General features: G+C 41.8%; 1 protein-coding gene across 1 annotated transcript; it reads left to right on the plus strand.

Moving 5' to 3' along the window:
• Positions 1-6,484: 6,484 nt before the first annotated feature.
• Positions 6,485-22,614, plus strand: LOC144888978 (fibroblast growth factor-binding protein 3-like). The gene is made up of 2 exons (XM_078768769.1): positions 6,485-6,537; positions 20,445-22,614. Exon 2 carries the CDS (start codon positions 20,448-20,450, stop codon positions 21,324-21,326), a length of 879 nt encoding a protein of 292 aa, XP_078624895.1. The 5' UTR covers positions 6,485-6,537; positions 20,445-20,447; the 3' UTR covers positions 21,327-22,614.
• Positions 22,615-24,813: the final 2,199 nt, after the last annotated feature.

Genomic DNA, 24,813 nt, shown 5'->3' on the forward strand with positions numbered 1-24,813 from the left:
TTTATGCAAATTACTGCTGCAAATTTTATGCAAAATTATGCAAATTTTATGCAAATTTTTGATGAGGAGTAGAGTTGAGGGGTCTTTGAGGGCTTCATCGAGGTGCTCTCGGTTGCAAGACTGGGTCATTCTGAGAAGCACAGCAGGGTCAGAGATCATGATGTTCTCCTCCTCAGTGAATCTCTCCATCAACAGCCTCTCCATTGCCTCACACACTGTTTTGAGGCAAAAGAGGGACTTTGCGTAGGCCTTTCCACTGAGAACACCTTTGAGAGATCCACTTGTTACTAGTTGTGCCTCAAAGAGAATCTCTGCATATCCAGAACCACGCATCTTGTGTCCAGTGAGCATCCCGATGTAGTTCATGGATGTGTGGAAGGGTCCAATCGTTACTACATGACTAGCAAATTCATTTGGCCAGCGCCAGATGATGGGAAGGGCTTTCATGCAGACACCCAGATCAAATGTATTCAGGACCCATCTCTGACCCACCTCAGCAGTTGCTGCCTCGGAACGCTTCAGTAGCTCACGAACAACTGCGTTGTCTGTGATCGGTCTGTGCCTGGTGCCTGCATGGCATGGCAATGGCCTGCAGCCTGTGCCTGGGCTAGGGGGTTTCACCTCTGCAACTGGTTCTCCCCCACCCAGCAAATCAACAGTCGACTACTGCACGCCTATCCACCAACCGATCACAGACAACGCAGTTGTTCGTGAGCTACTGAAGCGTTCCGAGGCAGCAACTGCTGAGGTGGGTCAGAGATGGGTCCTGAATACATTTGATCTGGGTGTCTGCATGAAAGCCCTTCCCATCATCTGGCGCTGGCCAAATGAATTTGCTAGTCATGTAGTAACGATTGGACCCTTCCACACATCCATGAACTACATCGGGATGCTCACTGGACACAAGATGCGTGGTTCTGGATATGCAGAGATTCTCTTTGAGGCACAACTAGTAACAAGTGGATCTCTCAAAGGTGTTCTCAGTGGAAAGGCCTACGCAAAGTCCCTCTTTTGCCTCAAAACAGTGTGTGAGGCAATGGAGAGGCTGTTGATGGAGAGATTCACTGAGGAGGAGAACATCATGATCTCTGACCCTGCTGTGCTTCTCAGAATGACCCAGTCTTGCAACCGAGAGCACCTCGATGAAGCCCTCAAAGACCCCTCAACTCTACTCCTCATCAAAAATTTGCATAAAATTTGCATAATTTTGCATAAAATTTGCAGCAGTAATTTGCATAAAAATGGTATGTGGGACATTTTTTCAGCTTGGGGCCATAGCTAGTCATTTTCTACACATTTTTTCCAATCTAGAAACACTGATTAGAAGTATATCTCCGGGGGGTGCAGGGGGACCTAGTCTTCCTACTAGACTATAGGCCGCGCATGCGGTTGGACAGAAAACGATTAAATTATACAAAAGTTTGCAGGAATTGCAAATCGACAGCAACTGGAAAACACCCTGCAACACATGCACAATAAAAAACGAGTAGAAATTGACGAATACACGAATGGAAAAAATACTTTAACTTTTGCTGCCGTCCAGAGGTCGAACACGCTTCCTTGCTCCAGGGACCGGAAACGGAAGTCCAATGCAATGCAATACATATATATATATATACAGTATATCTATATTATAATAGCCGTAGATGATTCTGTCTGTCTGTCTGTCTGTCTGTTGGGCATCTGTCCGGGGTGTGGCTTACTCGGTTTGCAGAGTAGCTCCACCCATAGCTCCACCCATTCTGGGAGTGGCTTTGCTTCATATAAACAAATATCCACCATTTTATTAACTCGCATAGCTTTGAGGCCTGTTTTGTAGGCCCGTGGTGTCTTGCTCTCTCTCCCAGTTTTATTTCAAATCAAATTCGATATATCATTTCATTTTTCACAGTCGCTAACATAGTTTTAGACTCGGTTGAAAAAAAACGGGAAGAAAATCCGATGAAAGTTGCCGTTTATAGAACGAAATGAATTCTCAAACGCCTGTAACTTCAAGGCCATTGAGTCTCTCTCACGCCTTTATCTCCAATCTACCTCACCATATGATTTCATTTTTATCGATGGTTTTGGACTCGGTGTCAGCAATAATTGAGAACATTCCACACACACGGGAAAATGCAGAGATATATTTTTAAAAATCGCGTCATGATGTATCATACACCGCCCAACATGACACCGACGGCAACGTGTCGACATATATTTAAAATTCGCTTTTGCTTTTCCGTTAAGATATATTACTTTTTCGTTTGATGACAGTCGTCACAAAAACGTCAACAATGATGCCGACATATATTTCTTCGTTTTTATTTCATTCAACATTATTATCCGGAAGTAAAATATGTTTCAGGAAATTACCGAGAGATATTTCTTCGTTTTTTTTATTAGTTATGTGCGCATACACTTAAAATAGGTTTATTTGAAATCTTTAATTTTCCACAATATAATTTACTTGCCATTTATCATTTGATGATTACGAGACACTTCCTCTTGAGGATCGTGACAATTCATGCGCTGCGTGGAAACTTCTATTTCCAAAATGAATGAGACGCTCGATGAAGAACGCAGACTTGAACAGGATGCAGCAAGAAAACGAATGAGATGGGCGAACGAGTCCATCGACGAACGTCAATGCAAACTTGCGGGGTCACCCGTGGGAATCCCACGGGCATGGATGTGTGTGACATTTCGACATATTGAGTTAGATGCTGCACATTCATTTTTACAAAATGGTTACTGGCAAGTCATCAGATCCAGAAATGGTGTAATGAACACAATGTATTTACGCGCAAGCAAGAAAGCAAGACGGGCCGATTTCCGATTCCGACGTGCCGACGGGCGAGACGGGCCGATTTGGAGCAAGAAAAAGAACGAGACGGGAGAAAAACGAGAGAAACGAGACGGGGAAAGCCGATTGGAGAGGCGAGTGAGGAGCGATTGGAGAGGCGAGTGAGGAGCGATTGGAGAGGCGAGTGAGGAGCGATTGGAGAGGCGAGTGAGGAGCGATTGGAGAGGCGAGTAGAGCGATTGGAGAGGAGAGTGAGGAGTGATTGGAGGAGAGTGTGAGGCGCGATTGGAGAGGAGTGTGAGGCGCGATTGGAGAGGAGTGTGAGGCGCGATTGGAGAGGAGTGTGAGGCGCGATTGGAGAGGAGTGTGAGGAGCGATTGGAGAGGGGTGTGAGGCATGATTGGAGAGGAGTGTGAGGCGCGATTGGAGAGGAGTGATTGGAGGGGAGTGTGAGGCGCGATTGGAGAGGAGTGTGAGGCGCGATTGGAGAGGAGTGTGAGGCGCGATTGGAGAGGAGTGATTGGAGGGGAGTGTGAGGCGCGATTGGAGAGGAGTGTGAGGCGCGATTGGAGAGGAGTGTGAGGAGCGATTGGAGAGGCGAGTGAGGAGCGATTGGAGAGGTGAGTGAGGAGCGATTGGAGAGGCGAGTGAGGAGCGATTAGAGAGGTGAGTGAGGAGCGATTGGAGAGGCGAGTGAGGAGCGATTGGAGAGGCGAGTGAGGAGCGATTGGAGGGGAGTGTGAGGAGCGATTGGAGAGGAGTGTGAGGCGCGATTGGAGAGGAGTGTGAGGCGCGATTGGAGAGGAGTGTGAGGCGCGATTGGAGAGGAGTGTGAGGCGCGATTGGAGAGGAGTGTAAGGCGCGATTGGAGAGGAGTGTGAGGCACGATTGGAGAGGAGTGTGAGGCATGATTGGAGAGGAGTGTGAGGCGCGATTGGAGAGGAGTGTGAGGCGCGATTGGAGAGGCGTGTGAGGGATTGGAGAGGAGAGGAGTGTGAGGGATTGGAGAGGTGAGGGATTGGAAAGGAGAGGAATGTGAGGGATTGGAGAGGAGAGGAGTGCTAGGTGGAGAGAGGAGAGTGTCAGGTGGAGACAGGAGAGTGTCAGGTGGAGAGGAGTGAGGGGTCACATATTATGTGAAATAAATAAATTGTGTTCATTACACCATTTCTGGATCTGATGACTTGCCAGTAACCATTTTGTAAAAATGAATGTGCAGCATCTAACTCAATATGTCGAAATGTCACACACATCCATGCCCGTGGGATTCCCACGGGTGACCCCGCTAGTATATAATCTGCTAAGTTGATAAGTTAATGCAATACATATATATATATATAATCTGCTAAGTTGATAACTTAATGCAATACATATATAACATATAATCTGCTAAGTTGATATCTTAATGCAAGTTATCTTGCAATGCAAGATAATGCAAGATAACAATGCAATTTAGGTTGATAACTTAATGCAATATATACTATTGCAATATATACTTAATGCAATATATATATACAATATATACGTGTATATATATATATATATATATATATATATATATATATATATATATATATATATATATATATCGATATATATATATATATATATATATATATATATATATAGATATATAATCTGCTAAGTTGATAACTTAATGCAATACATATACTGTATATATATATAATCTGCTAAGTTGATAACTTAATGCAATACATATACTGTATGTATATATATATATATATAATCTGCTAAGTTGATAACTTAATGCAATACATATACTGTATGTATATACAGTATATAGATATATAATCTGCTAAGTTGATAACTTAATGCAATACATATACTGTATATATATATAATCTGCTAAGTTGATAACTTAATGCAATACATATACTGTATGTATATATATATATATATAATCTGCTAAGTTGATAACTTAATGCAATACATATACTGTATGTATATATATATATATATAATCTGCTAAGTTGATAACTTAATGCAATACATATACTGTATGTATATACAGTATATAGATATATAATCTGCTAAGTTGATAACTTAATGCAATACATATACTGTATATATATATAATCTGCTAAGTTGATAACTTAATGCAATACATATACTGTATGTATATATATATATATATAATCTGCTAAGTTGATAACTTAATGCAAATAAAGGTTGGCAAAAGTAAAACTATTGTTTCTTTTATACCGAATAGCTATAAATCGTATGAAAAACAGTGGAGAATATGAGAATGGTCAGCACGTAGGATATTAGCGCCTGCGGTTGTTCCTGAGCGTTGCGTTTATTGGAGGACGGTCTGTCAGGTGAACTGTCAGTTCATGCAACAACCAATGGGAGGCAAGTGCGCTACTGTGTTAGTGGAAACAAGAGGCACGCATGCGTCATAACGGGGCGCTCCCTCAGCAAAAATGTCTTTGATGTGACCACAATCTGACAAAACATAAAAGCAATCTTTTACTAAGAAGAATGAACGTTCATCCCATGATGGGAAAGTACTTTGAACAATGGATGCCTTATTTAAACTTGGTGACCTTCGTTTGAAAAATACATCATTTTGCACGAAAAATAATATATATATAATATGTATGTGTGTATGCATATGTGTATGCATATGTGTATTTATATGTATATGTATTTATATGTATATGTATTTATATGTATTTGTATATGTGTATGTGTGTGTATGTGTATGCATATGTATATGTGTATGTACATGTGTATGCATATGTGTAAATGTATATGTGTATGTGTATGTGTATGTGTATGTATATGTGTATGTATATGTGTATGTGTATGTGTATGTGTATGTACATGTGTATGTATATGTATGTGTGTATGTATATGTGTATGTGTATGTGTATGTACATGTGTATGCATATGTGTATTTATATGTGTATGTATATGTATATGTATATGTGTGTGTATGTGTATGTGTATGTATATGTATATGTGTATGTATATGTGTATGTATATGTGTATGTGTATGTATATGTGTATGTGTATGTGGTATGTGTATGTATATGTGTATGTATATGTGTATGTATATGTGTATGTATATGTATATGTGCATGTATATGTGTATGTGTGTGTGTGTGTGTGTGTATATGTATATGTGTATGTATATGTGTATGTGTTTTGGCATATCCAGATCAACAGTCAATAGATTTTGACCACAAATATATACAAATTCTTTGAATGAAACAAAATCCCCTTTTAATAATGGCAAAACCGTTTGTTCACCTTAATTGTGAACATTTTCTATGGTTCCGATAAGGTACGACAATGAACCTTTGGACATCAAATGCCTGTGGCTCTTCTGTTGTGTAATCTGAGACCGTTTCAAGAGGAATCTAAAGTAGGATTCCATGCGTTTTAAATCAGATGCTTATCCTACTGCAGCACATACATTGTAGGGTTTTAAATAACAGTACAGCAAAGGAAACATGGACTGCATCCAAATGAGTTTTTCCACTTCTCCTTGAATATATCTCTGTTGTCCGCACGGCATGCATGCAGGGGGCGGGTGGGAGAGACTCACAGGGATCAAACAACTGGAGAATGAAGGCAGGAGGGTGGGAAGGGAGTGGTGGGAACGGTGTTGGGAGTGAAAGTGAGGTTGGAGGAAATTCTGAGGGAGGCTGGTCGTATAAATCAGAACTCAACCTCCGGATTCCTTACAACCAAGAATCAACCAACCTGCCTTGCTGTATTCTCAGGTGAGTCAAAAATAATGTCTTATTTCAAAATGCTCTGCTCGGTCATTATGACCATTCGGGATGCAGAAAGAGGAATTTGTACACCTTAATAATTATTACTAGAGAATGAGGACGAGTTTAGTCTGTCGCCCGATGTAAATCAGAGTCTGGCAGTAATGTTACAAACAATTATTTCACAACAATTTTTAACCTTTTAAATGAACATCATCATCACGAACCTGTCTTACTCTTGATAGAGGATCAGTGTTACCGGCACGAGGATCAGTGTTACCGGCACGAGGATCAGTGTTACCGACGCGAGGATCAGTGTTACCAAAGCGAGGATCAGTGTTGCCAAAGCGAGGATCAGTGTTACCAAAGAGAGGATCAGTGTTACCAAAGCGCGGATCAGTGTTACCAAAGCGAGGATCAGTGTTACAAAAGCGAGGATCAGTGTTACCAAAGTGAGAATCAGTGTTACCAAAGCAATGTCTTGGCAAGGTTTATCCTGCGTAGTTTTCCATTACCTCTCCAGCAGTTTTTCGAGGCAGGAATTTATCATTTATCTAGGGAGCCGATGATAACTTGTCTACGCTTTCTGAAAGACACCGAGGGATATTTTAACTCAAAACGACGTCCACCATAACGACCAGTGCTGGCACACGGGTCCTCTGGCTATCGTCCATCTGATGGATGGTACACGCATTGTTGCCTCGCCCTGCATCTGAAACACCAGGATGACAGTTTATAGCCGGGTCGAGTGTGCGAACCTCGAAACTATCCTGCCAACCCCTTAAAATTAAATGAACAATCACTTTTAATTTCCGACTTTCATGTGAGGGTGTGGACCTCGTCACCCATCCTTATAATAAGTACTAGCATTGAACCTATGGTTTTGCTGATGGTCGTTGAGCCAAAATGACATATATATATATATATATATATATATATATATATATATATATATATATATATATATATATATATATATATATATATATATATATATATATAGACATATATATATATATATATATATATATATATATATATATATATATATATATATATATATATATATATATATATATATATACATACACATATACACACAATGTGGAAGCATACCCCACCAGTGTGTGTGTGTATATATATATATACACAGTCACGTGAAAAAGTAAGTACACCCCATGTGAAGTTTTGACTTTTTCAACATATTTCCACATACAGCTAATTGATCTTCATTTCAACAATATTGATAGATAAAGGTGATATAATATTACAAATATCATGAAACCTTTACATTTTGTAGTCCATTGTATAATTTAAATAAACATAAATGCAAATTTCGCATGTGGAAAAAGTAAGTACACCCTTGGCTCTAATAGGTGGTATTGCCCCCTTTGGCAGAAACAACCTTAAGTAGGCGTTTCTTATAACTGTCTACCAGTCTCTGACATCCACTGGGAGAAATTTTTGCCCACTCCTCCATGCAGAATTCTTTCAGCTGTGCGATGTTTGAGGGGTTTCTTGCATGCACAGCCCGTTTCAAATACCCCCACAACATCTCAATGGGATTTAGATCCGGGCTTTGACTTGGCCATTCCAGAACCCTCCATTTCTTTCTTTTCAGCCATTCCTTGGTGGATTTACTGGTATGTTTAGGGTCATTGTCATGTTGCAAGGTCCACCTTCGGTTGAGCTTCAACTTTCCGACAGATGGCCTCACATTATCCTCAAGCACCCTCTGGTACAATGAAGAATTCATCGTGGATTATATGATGGTGTGCTGCCCAGGCCCTGATGCAGCAAAGCTGCCCCAAACCATAATATTTCCACCACCATGCTTTACAGTTGGTATCAGGTTCTTGTGGTCAAATGCTGTCTTTGGTTTTCGCCAAACATGTCTACTGGTACTGTGGCCAAATAGCTCTACCTTTGACTCATCTGTCCAGAGCACATTGTTCCACAAGTGCTGGTCTTTGCCTAGGTGTTCATTGGCAAACTTTAGTCTTGCCCTGATGTTCTTTCTGGACAGCAAAGGTTTCCGCATGGCACACTTCCCATGTAGATCAAATTTGTGCAGCCTCTTTCTAATGGTAGACTCGTGCACTTTGATATCAACAGTGGCAAGAACTACATGTAGGTCCCGTGATGACATTCTGGGGTTCTTAGAGACTTCTTTCAGCATCTTGCGGACTGCTCTAGGGCTGAACTTGCTGGGGCGGCCAGGCCTGAACAAGTTGGCAGTTGTTTGGAATCTTCTCCACTTGTAGATGATCTTCCGGACAGTCCAATGATTGATTTCAAATTGTTTGGAGATCTTTTTAAATCCATTCCCAGACTCGTAGGCCTCTATAATCTTCTTTCTGAAGGACTCAGAGAGCTCTTTTGATCTAGGCATGGTGACGCCGCACACTTCAACAACAAAGAGCAAACCAAAGTAAATGTCTGAGGTTTAAATATGACAGGTTCCTCCAAGATCCTCTCTAACGATGTTCTAATCATTTGCACCTGAGCTGGTGCACCTGATTCTAATTTTAGGTATTTGAAGTGGTGATAAATGTCGGGGTGTACTTCCTTTTGCCACATGCGAAATTTGCATTTATGTTTATTTAAATGATACAATGGACTACAAAATGTAAATGTTTCATGATATTTGTTATGTTATATCACCTTTATCTATCAATATTGTTGAAATGAAGATCAAATAGCTGTATGTTGAAATATGTTGAAAAAGTCAAAACTTTACATGGGGTGTACTTACTTTTTCACGTGACTGTATATAGATATGTGTGTATATGTATATATATATATATATATATATATATATATACATATACACACACACACACACACACACACACACACACACTAGTGGGGTATGCTAACACATTGTGTGAACAATAACAAACCATGCTTTGTGCGTAGGTAAAATTAAATAAATAGAAATAAATAATAATCATAAATAAGAAATCATAAATAGAAGCTTCATGATTTGGGTTGTCACAAGCACCTAAATAGGCAAACATCATGACCTGCTGCTAGATATCAATTTAGGTTTATTTCTTTATTTTACACACATTTCCGGTTTTTATATAAATTTCCATTGAGATTTTTATTTCACAGTTTACACTGAAAGTGTTTGAGGTTTTTTTTTCCCAGGAGGTGTTTCCAGTTTTTTTTTTTAAGATAGATTTTCATGTACAGACGCTTTTTCTTTTTTTCATTTATGGACATTATCATCATGTTTATTACACAGTTTACAGCTTTATAAATTACAATTTGCAAATGCTAGATATTGAGTTTTTTTCATTTTTTATTCTACATATGCGTTTATGGGGTTTTTAACGTAAATTTTCATTTACAAATGCCTTTCTTTGATGTCCATAGCCTGGTGTTGGTTTAGCGGTTAGGGTGCCTGCTTGGGATACCTAGGATCCTGAGTTCGAATCCCGGTCGATCACTGTAATTAACACCAGGGGGTTGACTCAGCCTGTCATCCTTCCGAGGTCGTGCAAATTGAGTACACCGCCATCTTACTAAATCCGTCATCCTGTCACCTAGTGTCTGGTTCTCAGCCCGTCGCCTACGGATGTCAGATAATCAGAGTTGTTGGGCTTTGTTGTTCAACTGCCGTCAGCGAAGTGATGAGACAGGTTGAGTGCTGGACGGAATGAACATGCACGTCCGGAGAGGCCTAGCGTATGACATAGCCGTAATGACGCCCCAGTGAAAAGAGCATGTGTGACAGACAGACGGACTGACGGAAAAATCCGAGTACTTTAAAATATAAATTATGAAATATTTCTATGTATTGTCTTATTGGTCTTGCCCCAAAAAGGGTTGCAAGACTATTTTAACATTTCTGTCTGTCTGTGTATTTGACTATTTGTGTCCGCGTCTATATATTTTGGTTAAACAAGCGTTATGCCTAGGTCCCCCGTCGGTGAAGTAATGCAAGTTGACAAAGTGGAAGACGCAAGGCGGCCATCTTGGATTTTGACGTGGCGACCCAATTTTCAATAGCGTTCTCCCTTATGCGTCGATACACCCACACACCAGATTAGAAGTTGGTACTTCGCTTATTTTTCAAGATAGTCCGCTCACAAGGTTCAGACATACATGGCGGCGGCCATCTTGTATTTTGACGTGGCGACCCAATTTTCAATAGCGTTCTTCCTTATGCGTAGATACACCTACACACCAGATTAGAACTTGGTACTTCGCTTATTTTTCAAGATATTTTGCTCACAAGGTTCAGACATATATATGGTGGCGGCCATCTTGGATTTTGACGTGGCGACCCAATTTTCAATAGCGTTCTTCCTTATGCCGAGATACACCGACACACCAGATTAGACGTTAGTAGTTCGTTTATTTTTCCAAGATATTTTGCTCACAATGTTCAGACATATATATGGTGGCGGCCATCTTGGATTTTGATGTGGCGACCCAATTTTCAATAGCGTTCTTCCTTATGCCTAGATACACCCACACACCAGATTGGAAGTTGGTACTTCGCTTATTTTTCAAGATATTCCGCTCACAATGTTCAGACATACATGGCGTCAGACATACATGGCGGCGGCCATCTTAGATTTTGACGTGGGTTGCACCCACACACCAAATTTGAATGCGGTACTTCGCTTACGCACACACGCACGCACGCACACAAGCACGCACGCATGCACGCACGGACAGACGGGAAAACCATCGTCCCCCTTTCGCTCCGCGGTGCGACGGGGGACAAAAAAAATATTCTCTGCAACTGCTTGTCCAAAAAATCTGAAACTTCATATATCTGATCTATCACTCGATGTGAGTGAAGAATTAAATTTATTACATTATTATCAGTCACATGATCTGGCTGCCACATTTGATTGTAAATAAAAACGTGAAAAACATATTTTACAGAAAACTACGGATAATGGCAAAGTTTTTGACATAATAGGGTGCAATGATGATACAGTATGTGTATATATATATAATTATAGGTTCACGAGTTATCAAGTGACCACTATATTCGTCACGTGTGCGTCTGTCTGTGTGTGTGTCTGTGTGTCTGTCTGTCCGCAGCATAACTACCCGATGATATCTTCCGATCTTGATGAAACTTGGGTGGGAGGTTGATATCATGATCTAGTTGTGTCCTGCCGAGAGTGGGCGTATTGCGCCCATTGTGGGCGGAGCCACGCCCGAAAAAGATGTCTTTTTAGGGGGTAATCGAGTTCAAGCTACATCTTCTCCGAGGGGTTTGGTGGAATCTGACGGGTGTTTCGATATTTGGTTCGGCCAATGTCATGTGTCTAGCCCCACGGAGCTCGATGTTTAATTTTTTTTTTTTTTTTTTTTTTTTTCATTTCATTTCATTTTTCACCGAATTTTCGGTATTGTGTAGCTAACTAACCTCATAACTGATTATACATTATTTTCTATGTCATTTCAAGGTCAGTAACCTTCGTTTTGACATTTCCGGGCCTGGCCTGTCCGGGCCTGTTTCGGTTATAGTCCGTCCTTTGTCATTGAATACCGCTCGCTCGTGAACCATCGTCGTCTCCTAATGTGTGTATATATAATATGTATATAATGCCATAGGTAGAGAGTTTGTGGATTAAGGTGCGGTGTTAGATTGTATCAAAAGCACGAGATATATCCAGAGAGACAACCGTGATCTCATGTCTGACATTGAGGAACCTCCATCCATTGTTGGGCGATAGTGTAGCAGCATAGCAAACCTGTTGTGCATTTTGTGATACAAGCACCAAATTTGGCACAAATGTACATTAATATGTTGCGAACATTTTCAGATATTGGGCCACTTGAAATTCCGTAATTTTTTTTTTCAATTTTTTTCAAATTTCGTAATTTCAAATTTTTCGGGTGACACCGTCACAATTTCGGTCTTCGAGGCCGGCCGATATAGTGGGGCGGCTTAGCCCAAATATTCAAAAGAATTGTGCATTTTGTGATACAAGCACCAAATTTGGCACAAATGTACATTAATATGTTGCGAACATTGTGTGGTCAGCAATGAAGACGAGAGTCTGAATTACATGTATGCAAAAGACCTTGTGAACCAGTGAAGCAAATACACGGGTAAGCATGAATTAAATCTAGGGCATGATATAATTTCCATGATGTTTACCTCTACACTCAATGGTGGAAGGAGGTAATGTTTTGATCCCAGCTTGTCTGTATGTCTGTTTGTCTGTTAGTCCACAAAATTCCAGACAAAGCTTGTAGTAGTGGTAGTTGTAGTGGTAGTGGTGATAACAGAAATTGTTATATAGAACTGAACTTATATTATTATTATATGCAGAAAATAACTTCATTTCTATATGCCCTGCAGTGGACAGGTTAATTGGTTTATGCACTGAAGGGGTCACCCTGGTGTGCACTGCTGTGTTCTGCCTCACTGAGTTGTTCAGGTATGATGTACTCAGCACAAGCTTCCGGTCGGCCCGGAGGTGGGGGTGCGGGGCCTGTCACGGAACGTCAAAACAAACGGCCTGCCGGGGCCGCCCAAAAGTCGGGCGTGAGGGGCGCGTCCACTAATGGAACGCCTCTCGCTTCCCAGATCGAGGGCCACGTGGTCAGGAGAACCTCGTCCCTTCCGGTCACACTTTGCCTATCGGCCGGCCTCGAAGACCGAAATTGTGACGGTGTCACCCGAAAAATTTGAAATTACGAAATTTGAAAAAATTTGAAAAAAAAAATTACGGAATTTCAAGTGGCCCAATATCTGAAAATGTTCGCAACATATTAATGTACATTTGTGCCAAATTTGGTGCTTGTATCACAAAATGCACAATTCTTTTGAATATTTGGGCTAAGCCACCCCACTACGAGTAGAAACAGCATGTCCAAGGTGGAGTGACCTGGTCTGAAACCAAATAATTGATCTAAAACGAGGTTGTTGGTGAAAAGGAAGGATTTCGTATCAACTGCAATGATGGATTCCCTGACCTTGCTGATAATGTGAAGTGAGTTTCCCACACTTGGAAAGAGATTGGGCAGGTATTTGTAAATTGTTCAAGGTGCCGGTAAAAACTCGCCAACTGCACACGAAAGATAATCTTTAACGTGCATCAACGAGTAAGTTGTACCGGTAGATGAGTTCTCCGGCTTAATGTCCTTCCGATGGATAGTGCACAGTGCATGCAAAACACCAGGGTGACAGTTTATAGCTGCGTCAGGTCCTCTTCTTTCATATACAGAGCATGGGTATGGGCTAGCATGCTATGCTGGGAGTACAGCAGTGCCGCTGATGCAGTGCCCCCTGTAGGCGAGAGCAAGAATTGGAATTTGTTCAAGGTACTGGCAATTGCTCGCTTACTCTTCGTGAAGGACACCGTGGGATTTTTAACGTCCACCAACAAATACTGGCAAATGGGACGTTTGGTTTAACGTCCATCTTCAGGATGGCACTCACATTGATGCCTCACCCTGTATATGAAACGATTGGATGGAATTTTACAGCTATCGAGATTCAATCGCAGACTCAACAGATCAGAAGTGTGTGCACACACCTTTAAATTATCCTGCCAGTCTCTTGTGGATGTTACTCTTTTTTTAATTGTCTAGTTATGTCTTAACTATTGGTTCCCATGTATTAACCATTGGTTTATGTTATATTTTTGGGCACCAGGTTCAGTACCATGAAGCATGTGTTTTTCCATAAATTGTCTTCTAATATCCTTGTTACCTCCGCCACCCAAGGTGGATGGAGGTTATGTTTTCACCCCTGTCTGTCTGTCTGTGAACAAGATATGTCAAAAAGTTGTGGACGAATTCGGACGAAATTTGGCAGAGAGGTAGTGTATGTGAAAAGGACGAAGTGATTAGATTTTGGTGAAGATCCGGATTCGGATCCGGCTATAAGAATTTCTAAATGATTCTTCACCATTGGGAGATCGGGCCAAAAACGATACATAGGATATCTCAAAAAGTTGTGGGCGGATTTGTACGAAACCTGGTGGACCGTTTGTGTGTGTGACAAGGACTAATCGATTCGATTTTGGTAAAGATCTGAATATGGAATTTGATAAGGTAATTATTTAATTTTTAAGTGATTCTTCACCATTGAGGGATCGGGCAAAGAGCGAAATATAACATGATATTTAAAAAAGTTATGGACGAGTTCTGACTAAACTTGGTGGACTGGTTGTGTGTGTGACAAGAACAAGCCGGTTAGATTTTGGTTCAGGTCCGGATCCAGATCGGGCCGATTAGTGGATACAAAACATAAACTGTTCAGCCTGGCGGAGGTATGCGGTCTACCGAGTGCCGTTCTGGTTATCCCTGTAAAAGTATTCACAGATGATTAACAAAACATAGTAATTTTAACAGCAGACAAAAATTGATATACCGTAGCATGTTTCAATAATCGCATGTTTTTTAAGCAAAACAATCCTTATCATAAATTCTTAAGCGATTTCTGTAAACCTTCAAGTTGGACATCTCAACTTTGTTGATTCTCATACCCCTAAAGAACGAATTCATTTTACATTCACTCATTTAATGCCTTTGTGACGTCCATCTGATGGTATGTCAAGATGTATCAAACACAGCCAGAAAATTAAAAACGGTGTAATTTTAAACAAGACAAGCGTTACGCCTAGGTCCCCCGTCGGTGAAGTGATGAGTTGACAAAGTGGAAGACGCAAGGCGGCCATCTTGGATTTTGACGTGGCGACCCAATTTTCAATAGCGTTCTCCCTTATGCGTCGATACACCCACACACCAGATTAGAAGTTAGTAGTCCGTTTATTGTCCCCCGTCGCACAGCGGAGCGAAAGGGGGACTATGGTTTTCCCCTCCGTCCGTGTGTCCGTCCGTCCTTCCGTGTGTGCGTGCGTGCGGGCGTGCGTGTTTGCGTGCGGGCGGGCGTGCGTGCGTAAGCGAAAGACCGCATTCGAATTTGGTGTGTGGGTGCAACCCACGTCAAAATCCAAGATGGCCGCCGCCATGTATGTCTGATGCCATGTATGTCTGAACCTTGTGAGATGAATATCTTGAAAAATAAGCGAAGTACCAACTTCTAATCTGGTGTGTGGGTGTATCTAGGCACAAGGAAGAACGCTATTGAAAATTGGGTCGCCACGTCAAAATCCAAGATGGCCGCCACCATATATATGTCTGAACATTGTGAACGAAATATCTTGAAAAATAAGCGAAGTACCAACTTCTAATCTGGTTTGTGGGTGCATCTAGGCACAAGCAAGAACGCTGTTTAAAATTTGGTCGCCACATCAAAATCCAAGATGGCCGCCGCCATGTATGTCTGAACCTTGTGAGATGAATATCTTGAAAAATAAGCGAAGTACCAACTTCTAATTTGGTGTGTGGGTGTATCTCGGCATAAGGAAGAACGCTATTGAAAATTGGGTCGCCACGTCAAAATCCAAGATGGCCGCCACCATATATATGTCTGAACTTTGTGAGTGAAATATCTTGAAAAATGAGCAAAGTACCAACTTCTAATCTGGTGTTTTGGTGTATCTAGGCACAAGGAAGAAGGCTATTGAAAATTGGGTCGCCACGTCAAAATTCAAGATGGCCGCCGCCATGTATGTCTGAACCTTGTGAGCGGAATATCTTGAAAAATAAGCGAAGTACCAACTTCTAATCTGGTGTGTGGGTGTATCTAGGCATAAGGAATAACGCTATTGAAAATTGGGTCGCCACATCAAAATCCAAGATGGCCGCCTCCATGTATGTCTGAACCTTGTGAGCGAAATATCATATCGTAGCATGTTTTCTGCGTCTTCCACTTTGTCAACTCACATCACTTCACCGACGGGGGACCTAGGCGTAACGCTTGTTTTTCAATATATTTCGCTCACAAGGTTCAGACATATATATGCTGGCGGCCATCTTGGATTTTGACGTGGCGACCCAATTTTCAATAGCGTTCTTCCTTATGCCTAGATACACCCACAGACCAGATTAGAAGTTGGTACTTCGCTTGTTTTTCCAAGATATTCCGCTCACAAGGTTCAGACATACATGGCGGTGGCCATCTTGGATTTTGACGTGGGTTGCACCCACACACCAAATTACAATTCGGTCCTTCGCTTACGCACGCACGCACGTATGCATGCACGCACGCACACACGGATGGAGGGGAAAACCATAGTCCCCCTTTCGCTCCGCGGTGCGACGGGGAACAAAAATCTATGCATCGATGGGTATGCTTCTGCTGGCATGAGATATCACTCCACGGTAATGTTTGATCTCAGTTATAGGTTATATGAGACATTTAACGTCCAATTGTTGCCCCAGTGTAAGTAATTGCCGTTTTGGTTCCTGCACTTCCATGAACTTCGATTTTGTATAAATGTTTTTGTAAATCTGTTATCTCTGTTAAGTGTGGTGTCAAAATAATATTTATTTTCCAACTCTGAACCCTTCCTTTCCCTGATATTGTCCAGCCTACCTTATTTTTGCAGCTGCAGTATCACCTTGTTTTTTTGGGGGGGGGTTGTCCGTCCATGATAGGTTTTCGTTCCTGCAATAACTTAAGAACGGCTGAAGTAATAAAAGTCAAAGTTGGTACGGGTATGTATGTATTGTCGCGTCCGCAGCTAGTTATCACCAGCCTTGGATGGATGAACCGAACCAGCCTTAACACCTGAGACAATCGTCCAATTATGGCGATTATTGCGCGCACAGGTTGAAGAACCACGAAGCTTTTATCTTCACGGAACACACGGGTTTATTCTGAAACCCAAACTAGAACGAAACAACAAAAATATACCAATAATTATTTACAGCAAAATAAAGGCGCGTAATGACTATCATGAATGAACGAATGAATCTCGGTCCAGTTCCCCCGCCCATTGAACCACTGTAGCCCCGCATCTCCTGGGCAGGTCTTTGCCGTATTGTGTCCATGGAGCGTGAATACTATCCAGCTGATGTTTTGCTTGGCCAGCAGTTGTTTTAAATGTTAGGGATGGCCACAGAGGGTATCACGAACAGGAGAAATTAATCTTAATGCCTACTACCAATGAACACGGCATCACCCCTCGTATGACGAGCATTTGAACACAGCCTTGAGCTACATTTTCCCTACTTATTACATCGAAATGCTCCGACACATCACATGGTCCATACTATTTCTATTCCATCCTACTTTTCCTATGGCATTCTCTAATCTACTCCCATAAACGGAACAGTATAACGATGTAAAGATGAACTGATTAGATTTTGGGGCCATGAAGTCAAAGGTCAAAGACCATGTCAGGTAAAAATCCTGTGACCACGATACCTTGTGAATCAGTGATGGAATTTTGACCAAGGTTTTTTTTTGTTTTACAAGATCGAGGCTCGTGTAAGAGTTAACATTAATGCCAAAAAAAAAAAATACACGGACACATGACGAAATAAAGAGAGTGGGAGACAAGATGGGGAGAGAGGGGGAAGCACACAAGTACAACATTTGAGAGCAGGGAGTTATCAGGAGATCTGTGGGAGGTAGGGGGCTTGGGGGATGGGGGGAGAAGGTGTGGGAAGGGGGTGGGGGGGGGGGTGGGAGAGGAAAAAAAAAAACACGTGGACACTGCTAGGACTTCCAGGAAAGAAGTTGATATTTCAGAAAAGTGGATCTGGGGTGAATTAACAGGGGTAGAAAAGACATTTTGTCGCACAAAATGAAAAAAGAACATACAAAGACAAACACAACAAGCCAAAGCAAGAAGTTGATACAAGTATGTATGATGATGCAAAGATGAACTGATTAGATATGGGGGTCAAAAGGTAAAAGGTCAGAGGTCCTGTTTGGTAAAAAGTCTTACCGAGCTGATTTGTAAACAAGCAATGGGATTTTGACCAAACTTGGAATAAGTATATATTATGATGAACTTATTCGATTTTGGCAACAAAGGTCAAAGATCATGTCAAGTAAAAATGTGAAACTTGAGAACAGGTGAAGGGATTTAAATCAAACTTGGCACAAGAATGTTTCATGATGCAATAATGTGGGCAGAGGCATATCGGTCGACAGCGCGATATCAAAGAGTGCCGTTCTAGTTATTGATCATTCGGGCAAGTTTAGGTGCCCCTGCTTTTTCTTAAGTAACATTTTAGCACCCATGCCAAGATGTCCTGAGGGAATAAAGTAAACCACAATATGTGGAATCGCATTGCACATCAACCAGACCAGGCAACGCATGCAGATTTCCCCATCCCTGAAGGCTGTCATTGAGCAAGTTGGGTTTGTAACTGACAATCTGATAGAGCTCATCTCAGGTGCAAATACCATGCTGTTTCCACAAGATGAGTTTTTTAACAGCCACAATGATTTGTGGGGTGAGCTGTGGAAGGTTTTTGTTCGAAGACTTTCATGAACAAGCTAAAAGAGACTTTCATGAAAAGACAAGGCTGGTGTTGACGTTTGACTATGTAGGTCAGAGCAGGAATTTGGAATTTGTTCATGGTGCCGGTAATAGCTCACAGACTTCACAAAAGACACTGTGGAATCTTTAACATCCACCAACTAATGGCAGTAGATTGGACACCTAGTTTAACAGCCATATGAGTACGGCACACATGTTGATGCCTCGCCCTGCCTGCAAAATATCAGAATGACTGGATGCTTCCGTAAGCTGAGAATCTAAATCCTGACAACTATTATTTTCAGCTAAATCTGAACGTACAATCTTGGAGATGCCAGCCCAGTATCTTCATTTTGCTAGTCCATGCACGACCACCACGATAATAAAAAAGAACGAAATAAGGACAGGGGCTAGGTCTGCGAGCGGCAAATTTGATTGCTTGTGATGATGTAAAATGCTGTAATGTTTTGTCCATCTCTAAATCTTCAGCAAATGACTTGTACATCATTTATTTTACTAGCCATGATAGTCTGATTCACAGTATTCAGATTGAAGTACAGAACTGATCAATGTTATTTTTCCATGCATATCACTTTGAGCTCCTAAAAGGATCTTCAATAGTGTGGGTCTGGATTTGGATTTCTATGAGTAGCACACAAATGCTTTTGCAATATATTTGTTGATTAAAATGCAGCAAACATGTGCGAGAAGCCGATCAGCCTAAAATTTTACCTTATAAATATGCAAACCCAACCATTTTCCAGGTACCGGCTCTTGCAGAAAAAGACTTCCAGGCTATCTACTTAAGGGAGCATTACACTGAACACAGTAAAAACAACACAAAATCACAGTAATGCACTTTTTGATAAAATGTCTTGATTGAAAATATGCAAAACTATATATGTACATGTTGCTTGATATATGAACATTACATTGGTATACATTACATAGCATTATATTATGCATGGTTACCATGGTAACCAGATGCATACAAATGATGAATTACCACTTTTCAGCTTATATCTTCTCTATGACAAGTCCATTTACGTTCAAACTTGGTACATATATACAATACTAGGAAACAAACATTTTAATTGATGCATTTGTATAATTGGCATTTCGTGTTGCCATGGCAACCATTAATCGTCCAATGAGAATTGACATCCTTTAAATTAAAAACCCAAGGTCATAATACAATAAAACTCTATTAATATCTTTGTTGGGTCATTATCAATATCTGTGCCAAATTTGAAGTGAAAAGAATTAAGAATTCCAAAGTTATAGGGGAAAATGTAAACTAATATTATGTAAACACACATTTGCTGTAAGTGGCCATTGAAATCAGGATTCCGTTTCCTATACATTGAAATTACAATTGCGTACAATGTTTTTCCATTATTTCATGAATCTGGAGTTCACTTTGCAAGTTTTTTCAAATTTGCAAGTTTGCAACTTTGCAAATAATGCCCCCTTAAGAGAAGGCCAATTAACAAAAGAAAAAAAAAATTGTCAAATCCATAATCCTGTTCATTGCTCTCCACCTACAGCACAGTCAAACTAACACATTTCTTCAATTTATTTCCACAGCTCATGAGACGAGCAACGATGCATCTCCTGCTTCCCTTCCTCTTCCTCTCGTTCCTTACACTTTATGCCTTTGCCTCAAGTTCCCCCGGACATCTATCAACAGAGTCTTTACCAGAAGGCGGAGGCCAGGAACTTTCCAAACAACAGAAAGGCTCACACCTGATACGTGAGGACAACATGGACACTATGGAGTCTGCACTTGTTTTCACACCCAGGTATCAGGCTTTACATGAGAGTGAACGTTTCAGAAGAAAGGCCGAAAAGAATAGAAGAAAGAGGAAAGGAAAAGTGGGAAAGAAAGGACGGAAAGGACGTGGTGAAAAGAAAGGAAGAGGAAAAGGAGGACAAGGGAAGAAGGGGAAAGGAAGAGGAAGAGAAAAAATTCCAACTTCTGGTCGTTTCGAGGTAAGAAGTGGCCATGCTTGCACCTGGATTATGATGAAAACCCCACAAGGCCTGTCTCAATTACAGGTGACCTGTCAAGGTTTGGGCGCATCCTGCCTGTATGAAGGTAAACCCGAGGCTTGTCGGAGCTATCGGCGTAAGGCTGCGTCCTATTGGGCACAAGCTGAGGCAACCTTAAAGGCAACCCGCAACCCTTGTCACCACAATGCCAGTTTGCGGCCTCGGGTTTGCCGAAAAGGACCGACAGAAGCTCGAATGCACTTGGTTACGCCACAAGATGGTAAAGAAAGAGGCACATCTGCAGTAAAAGGCAATGTTGCAAAAACCGATGATGATCCAACAACACAAAGTGGAAATAGCGGAGCAGTAACGGTTGGTGAGATCGATATCCCAGATCCCGATGAGTTTGCAAAGAAAAATTGTCCGGAAGGCTGGCAGGCGCTCTGCTCCTTTGCTGTGGGAGCCCTGAATGGGTGAATTGGTTAAAGTTTTTTTTTCATATGTATATTTATAAACAGAGGGTAAGATGGAATAAAAGGAAAGGGAAAGTGGTAGTGTAATGATACTACTCATCTTATAGATTTAGAATATACTGTAGTATTCAAATATGTATCACATACCAGAATGGTACATTTAAGTAAGTACGCTCACTTTGTAAATACGCCAAAATGGTCAAGGGACTCAAATTGTCATGTAAAATGTTGAAAAGTTGAAAAAGAGAAAACGAGTTACTTTTCCATAAACATTTCCCCTCATTTAAACTGCCACCTAAATGCTTAAAGAATCACAAATAAACTGCTTAAACAAATAAACTGTACTACATGGTATTTTTTGCATTTTGCTGCATTTTTCTGGTTCATAGCAACGTTTATGAAAAATAAAACCATGCGTGTTGAACAAATGACGACATAAATTTAGAGGTTTTGTTGATTCTTATTTTTGAAATCACAAAATGGAGGCTGTCCATAAAGAAGCTCAATAAATCACAAAAGGTGGAGGTCTGTAATGGCACTGTTCTACGCCAACAACAACAAAAAAACAACTGCGTTTAGAATGCAGTTGCTGGAAACTCTGATGTGGTTCAAGACCAGTGAATAATGACATCCACTGCTGGCACTAAGGAATGAACATCTCAAAAGGTTAATAATGTAGAAGAACCATTAGAATTAAGGCCTCCTGCAACCCTCCTCATCGCTTGAAGAAGCCGGAGAGGATCTAAAACAAGTTGTTCCCATCGAATAGAAAACCAGCTTGTTCATCAAAAGTTCTTTCATTTACGTTTGGAAAAAAATAAATAATAAATTGAGTTTGATTCAACATGTTGACAAACTAATATTTGAGGTGTGCTTAACTTTTATCCATGAATCTTGTTACTGTAAAGAAATAATAATAAAGTATACAGTATAGAAACAACCCAATGCACATCCAATCATCTTGAGAAGTATTGAAGCATTTCGTTTATATCCAGGGCTTATATTTATTGCACTGTAAACCTTGTGGTCAGATATCTTATAGATTTCATTTTGCCAGAGTGGTTGCAGTATTTGTTGGATTATTTTTTTTTTTGAACAACTCTGCTTGGGATTTGATTTTTCTATGGTTTTTAAGAACAAAAAGAAAAAGAGATTATGACATATTTATGACACATGAAAAAGATTATGAAAAACCATTTTTGTACTCCACTGAAATTTATAGTTGATAGAAATGATGTACTCATATTGCTGTTTTTATTCACAATAAAAAAAAGAACAAAAGAAAACATGAACATGACCATCATATTGTTACAGACACGACTTTGATGTTATGGTGGGCCGAGCGGAATGGCCGCCGTGTCCGCACAAGTTACCCGATTATACTCGAACCTTGGCCGAGTCGCGCTACGCTAGATCAATGAAGGAAAAGGACACAACGGCTGGGATTAAAATGACACGACACCAGGGATACGGTTCTCAAGACCTCCGGAGGAGGTTATAATATGGCGGAAGGTTAGATTACAGGAATGAGAGGGACAGCATAGTAAGATAGGCACTTAATTACGGTCTTATAGTAGCCCCGACAGACCACAGATAAACGGGACAAAACTGACTCACACGGGGATTGATGGCAAGGAGGGGCAGGTCTTCGATGGCTCAAGGTGCACCTTGGCTCAGGGGCAAAATCGACCCGGTCCGGTCCAAAGATGCGGGGAGGTCGCTCAGCGCTCGGAGGTCGCGACTTGTCTTTCCAAGCTGGGGGCGCATCTCATCTCACATCCGGTAAGTCACTGCGCATATCCGGCGGGGAGTGACACGCCCTCGGCTCGTTAGCTCCGCCCCAGATGGAATCGGCCCGCCGCTTCTCACTGGCTGCGGGGGGTTACCGGGCTCCGCCCCTGACGAGGAGCTGACAGCCAGCCCCTTCGTGGTAACCCCGTGGAGCGCATGGGCAATGGCGGCTAACCGAGCCGGAGTGAGGACGCACACTCCCCGCGCCGCGCCGCGCCCCTCTGTTGTTGTAGTTGTTGTTGTAGTTGTAGTTGTTGTGGTTGTTGTTGCATGGGGAAGATGGGAGGAGGTATGGGGAGGTCCTAAACTCACTACTGGTGCCATACAATCACATTCTGGTGCAACGAAGAGTCAGAATTAATGGAAACGAGTCCTTAACTGACATAGACTAAGAATAACTAGCAAGATGTCCGAAAGTCGTCTACGTGAGATGCGGTGGATCTGGGCACGACATTTAATGGGGGAAAAAGGGGAAGGTCGGTTCTACAGAGTGTTGTTTACAGACAATGGGACTAGGGAATGGGGGATTGGGGATAGTTGGGGAGTATTGGGGAAATAGGGGAATATTTACAAGCGGATATGGAGGCCAAGTCCCATATCCGCAACATTGCACCCTTCTCTACCCTCGGGGCGTCCCGACCCGATAAATTTTTACCTATTTTAGTGTGGCACTCAGATGTAGTTCCCTCTACTATTAACTCTACCCTGAGTGCGACAGTTTTACAGATATTCACAAATGAGTAAATATGTCCCCCTGCGACGTTGCACCCTTCTCCTCACAGAAACACACCCACAGGATAACCGAATCGCGGAAAGAATTCGCAAACTAAACATACAGCCGGTAGGGAGCATTATTTACAAGATTACGCTGATATTTACACTACGATCCAGGACCTGTTTTTGGAGGAACACATGCAGATGTTATGCATAGAGAGAGCACGCATGCCAGCATCGATACACCAACCCACGAGTGCTCTGTGGCCTTACGGCCTTTAATAACGTGCAGAGCACCCCTTCCAAGCACCAAAAGCACCACCCCAAGCACCAATCGGTGCAGTCACCATTGTCCATTAAAATAAAAACAACAACCCCTAACCCTGCAGGTGTCTCTTGCTCTTCGTGTGGTGCACTTGGCCTTCTGCTTCCTTCAAAAATAAAGAAAGGCGCCAACCGCGTCCATTTCCTTATTGTGGCCGTCAGGGGGCCAACTATTAGTGGTTCACCTGTTTGGCATAGGTGCCACGTTGACCCAGAGGTCCATCAATGGGTGGTGCTTGGCCGCAAGAGAACTGCGGTCCATTGTGGGTGGCCACCAAAATTGCGGTCCATATGGTGTATCGATCCAGGCAGCAAGCAGCGAACGTGCAGGCCCACAACTGCGGAGCCAGCACCTCTCTCTCTGCCCCAAAGCCAGATCCTCGGAGGTGGGAGACAAAAGAAGCAGACAAGTGAGTAAGGTGGTAAGGGCGCAAAAGTGCACGCAATACAAGATGATGCACACTGGGGGCACATGGGAACCAGGTGAGACAGGTACGTTCCTACCGTACGCTCCCCCCCACCAGGTAACCTACATTGCCCCTCCCTTACCCCTTACTGTATCCACAAAACACAACACTACCCATAAACATCTACTTTACAAATTAACAAACATCCCTACTGTCTTCCCCGTTCCTCCCATAAACCAAATTCGTCTTCTCTCC

Source organism: Myxine glutinosa, unplaced genomic scaffold, assembly GCF_964187855.1.
Source record: "Myxine glutinosa unplaced genomic scaffold, kmMyxGlut1.1 SCAFFOLD_413, whole genome shotgun sequence".
Taxonomy (NCBI): Eukaryota; Metazoa; Chordata; class Myxini; order Myxiniformes; family Myxinidae; genus Myxine; species Myxine glutinosa.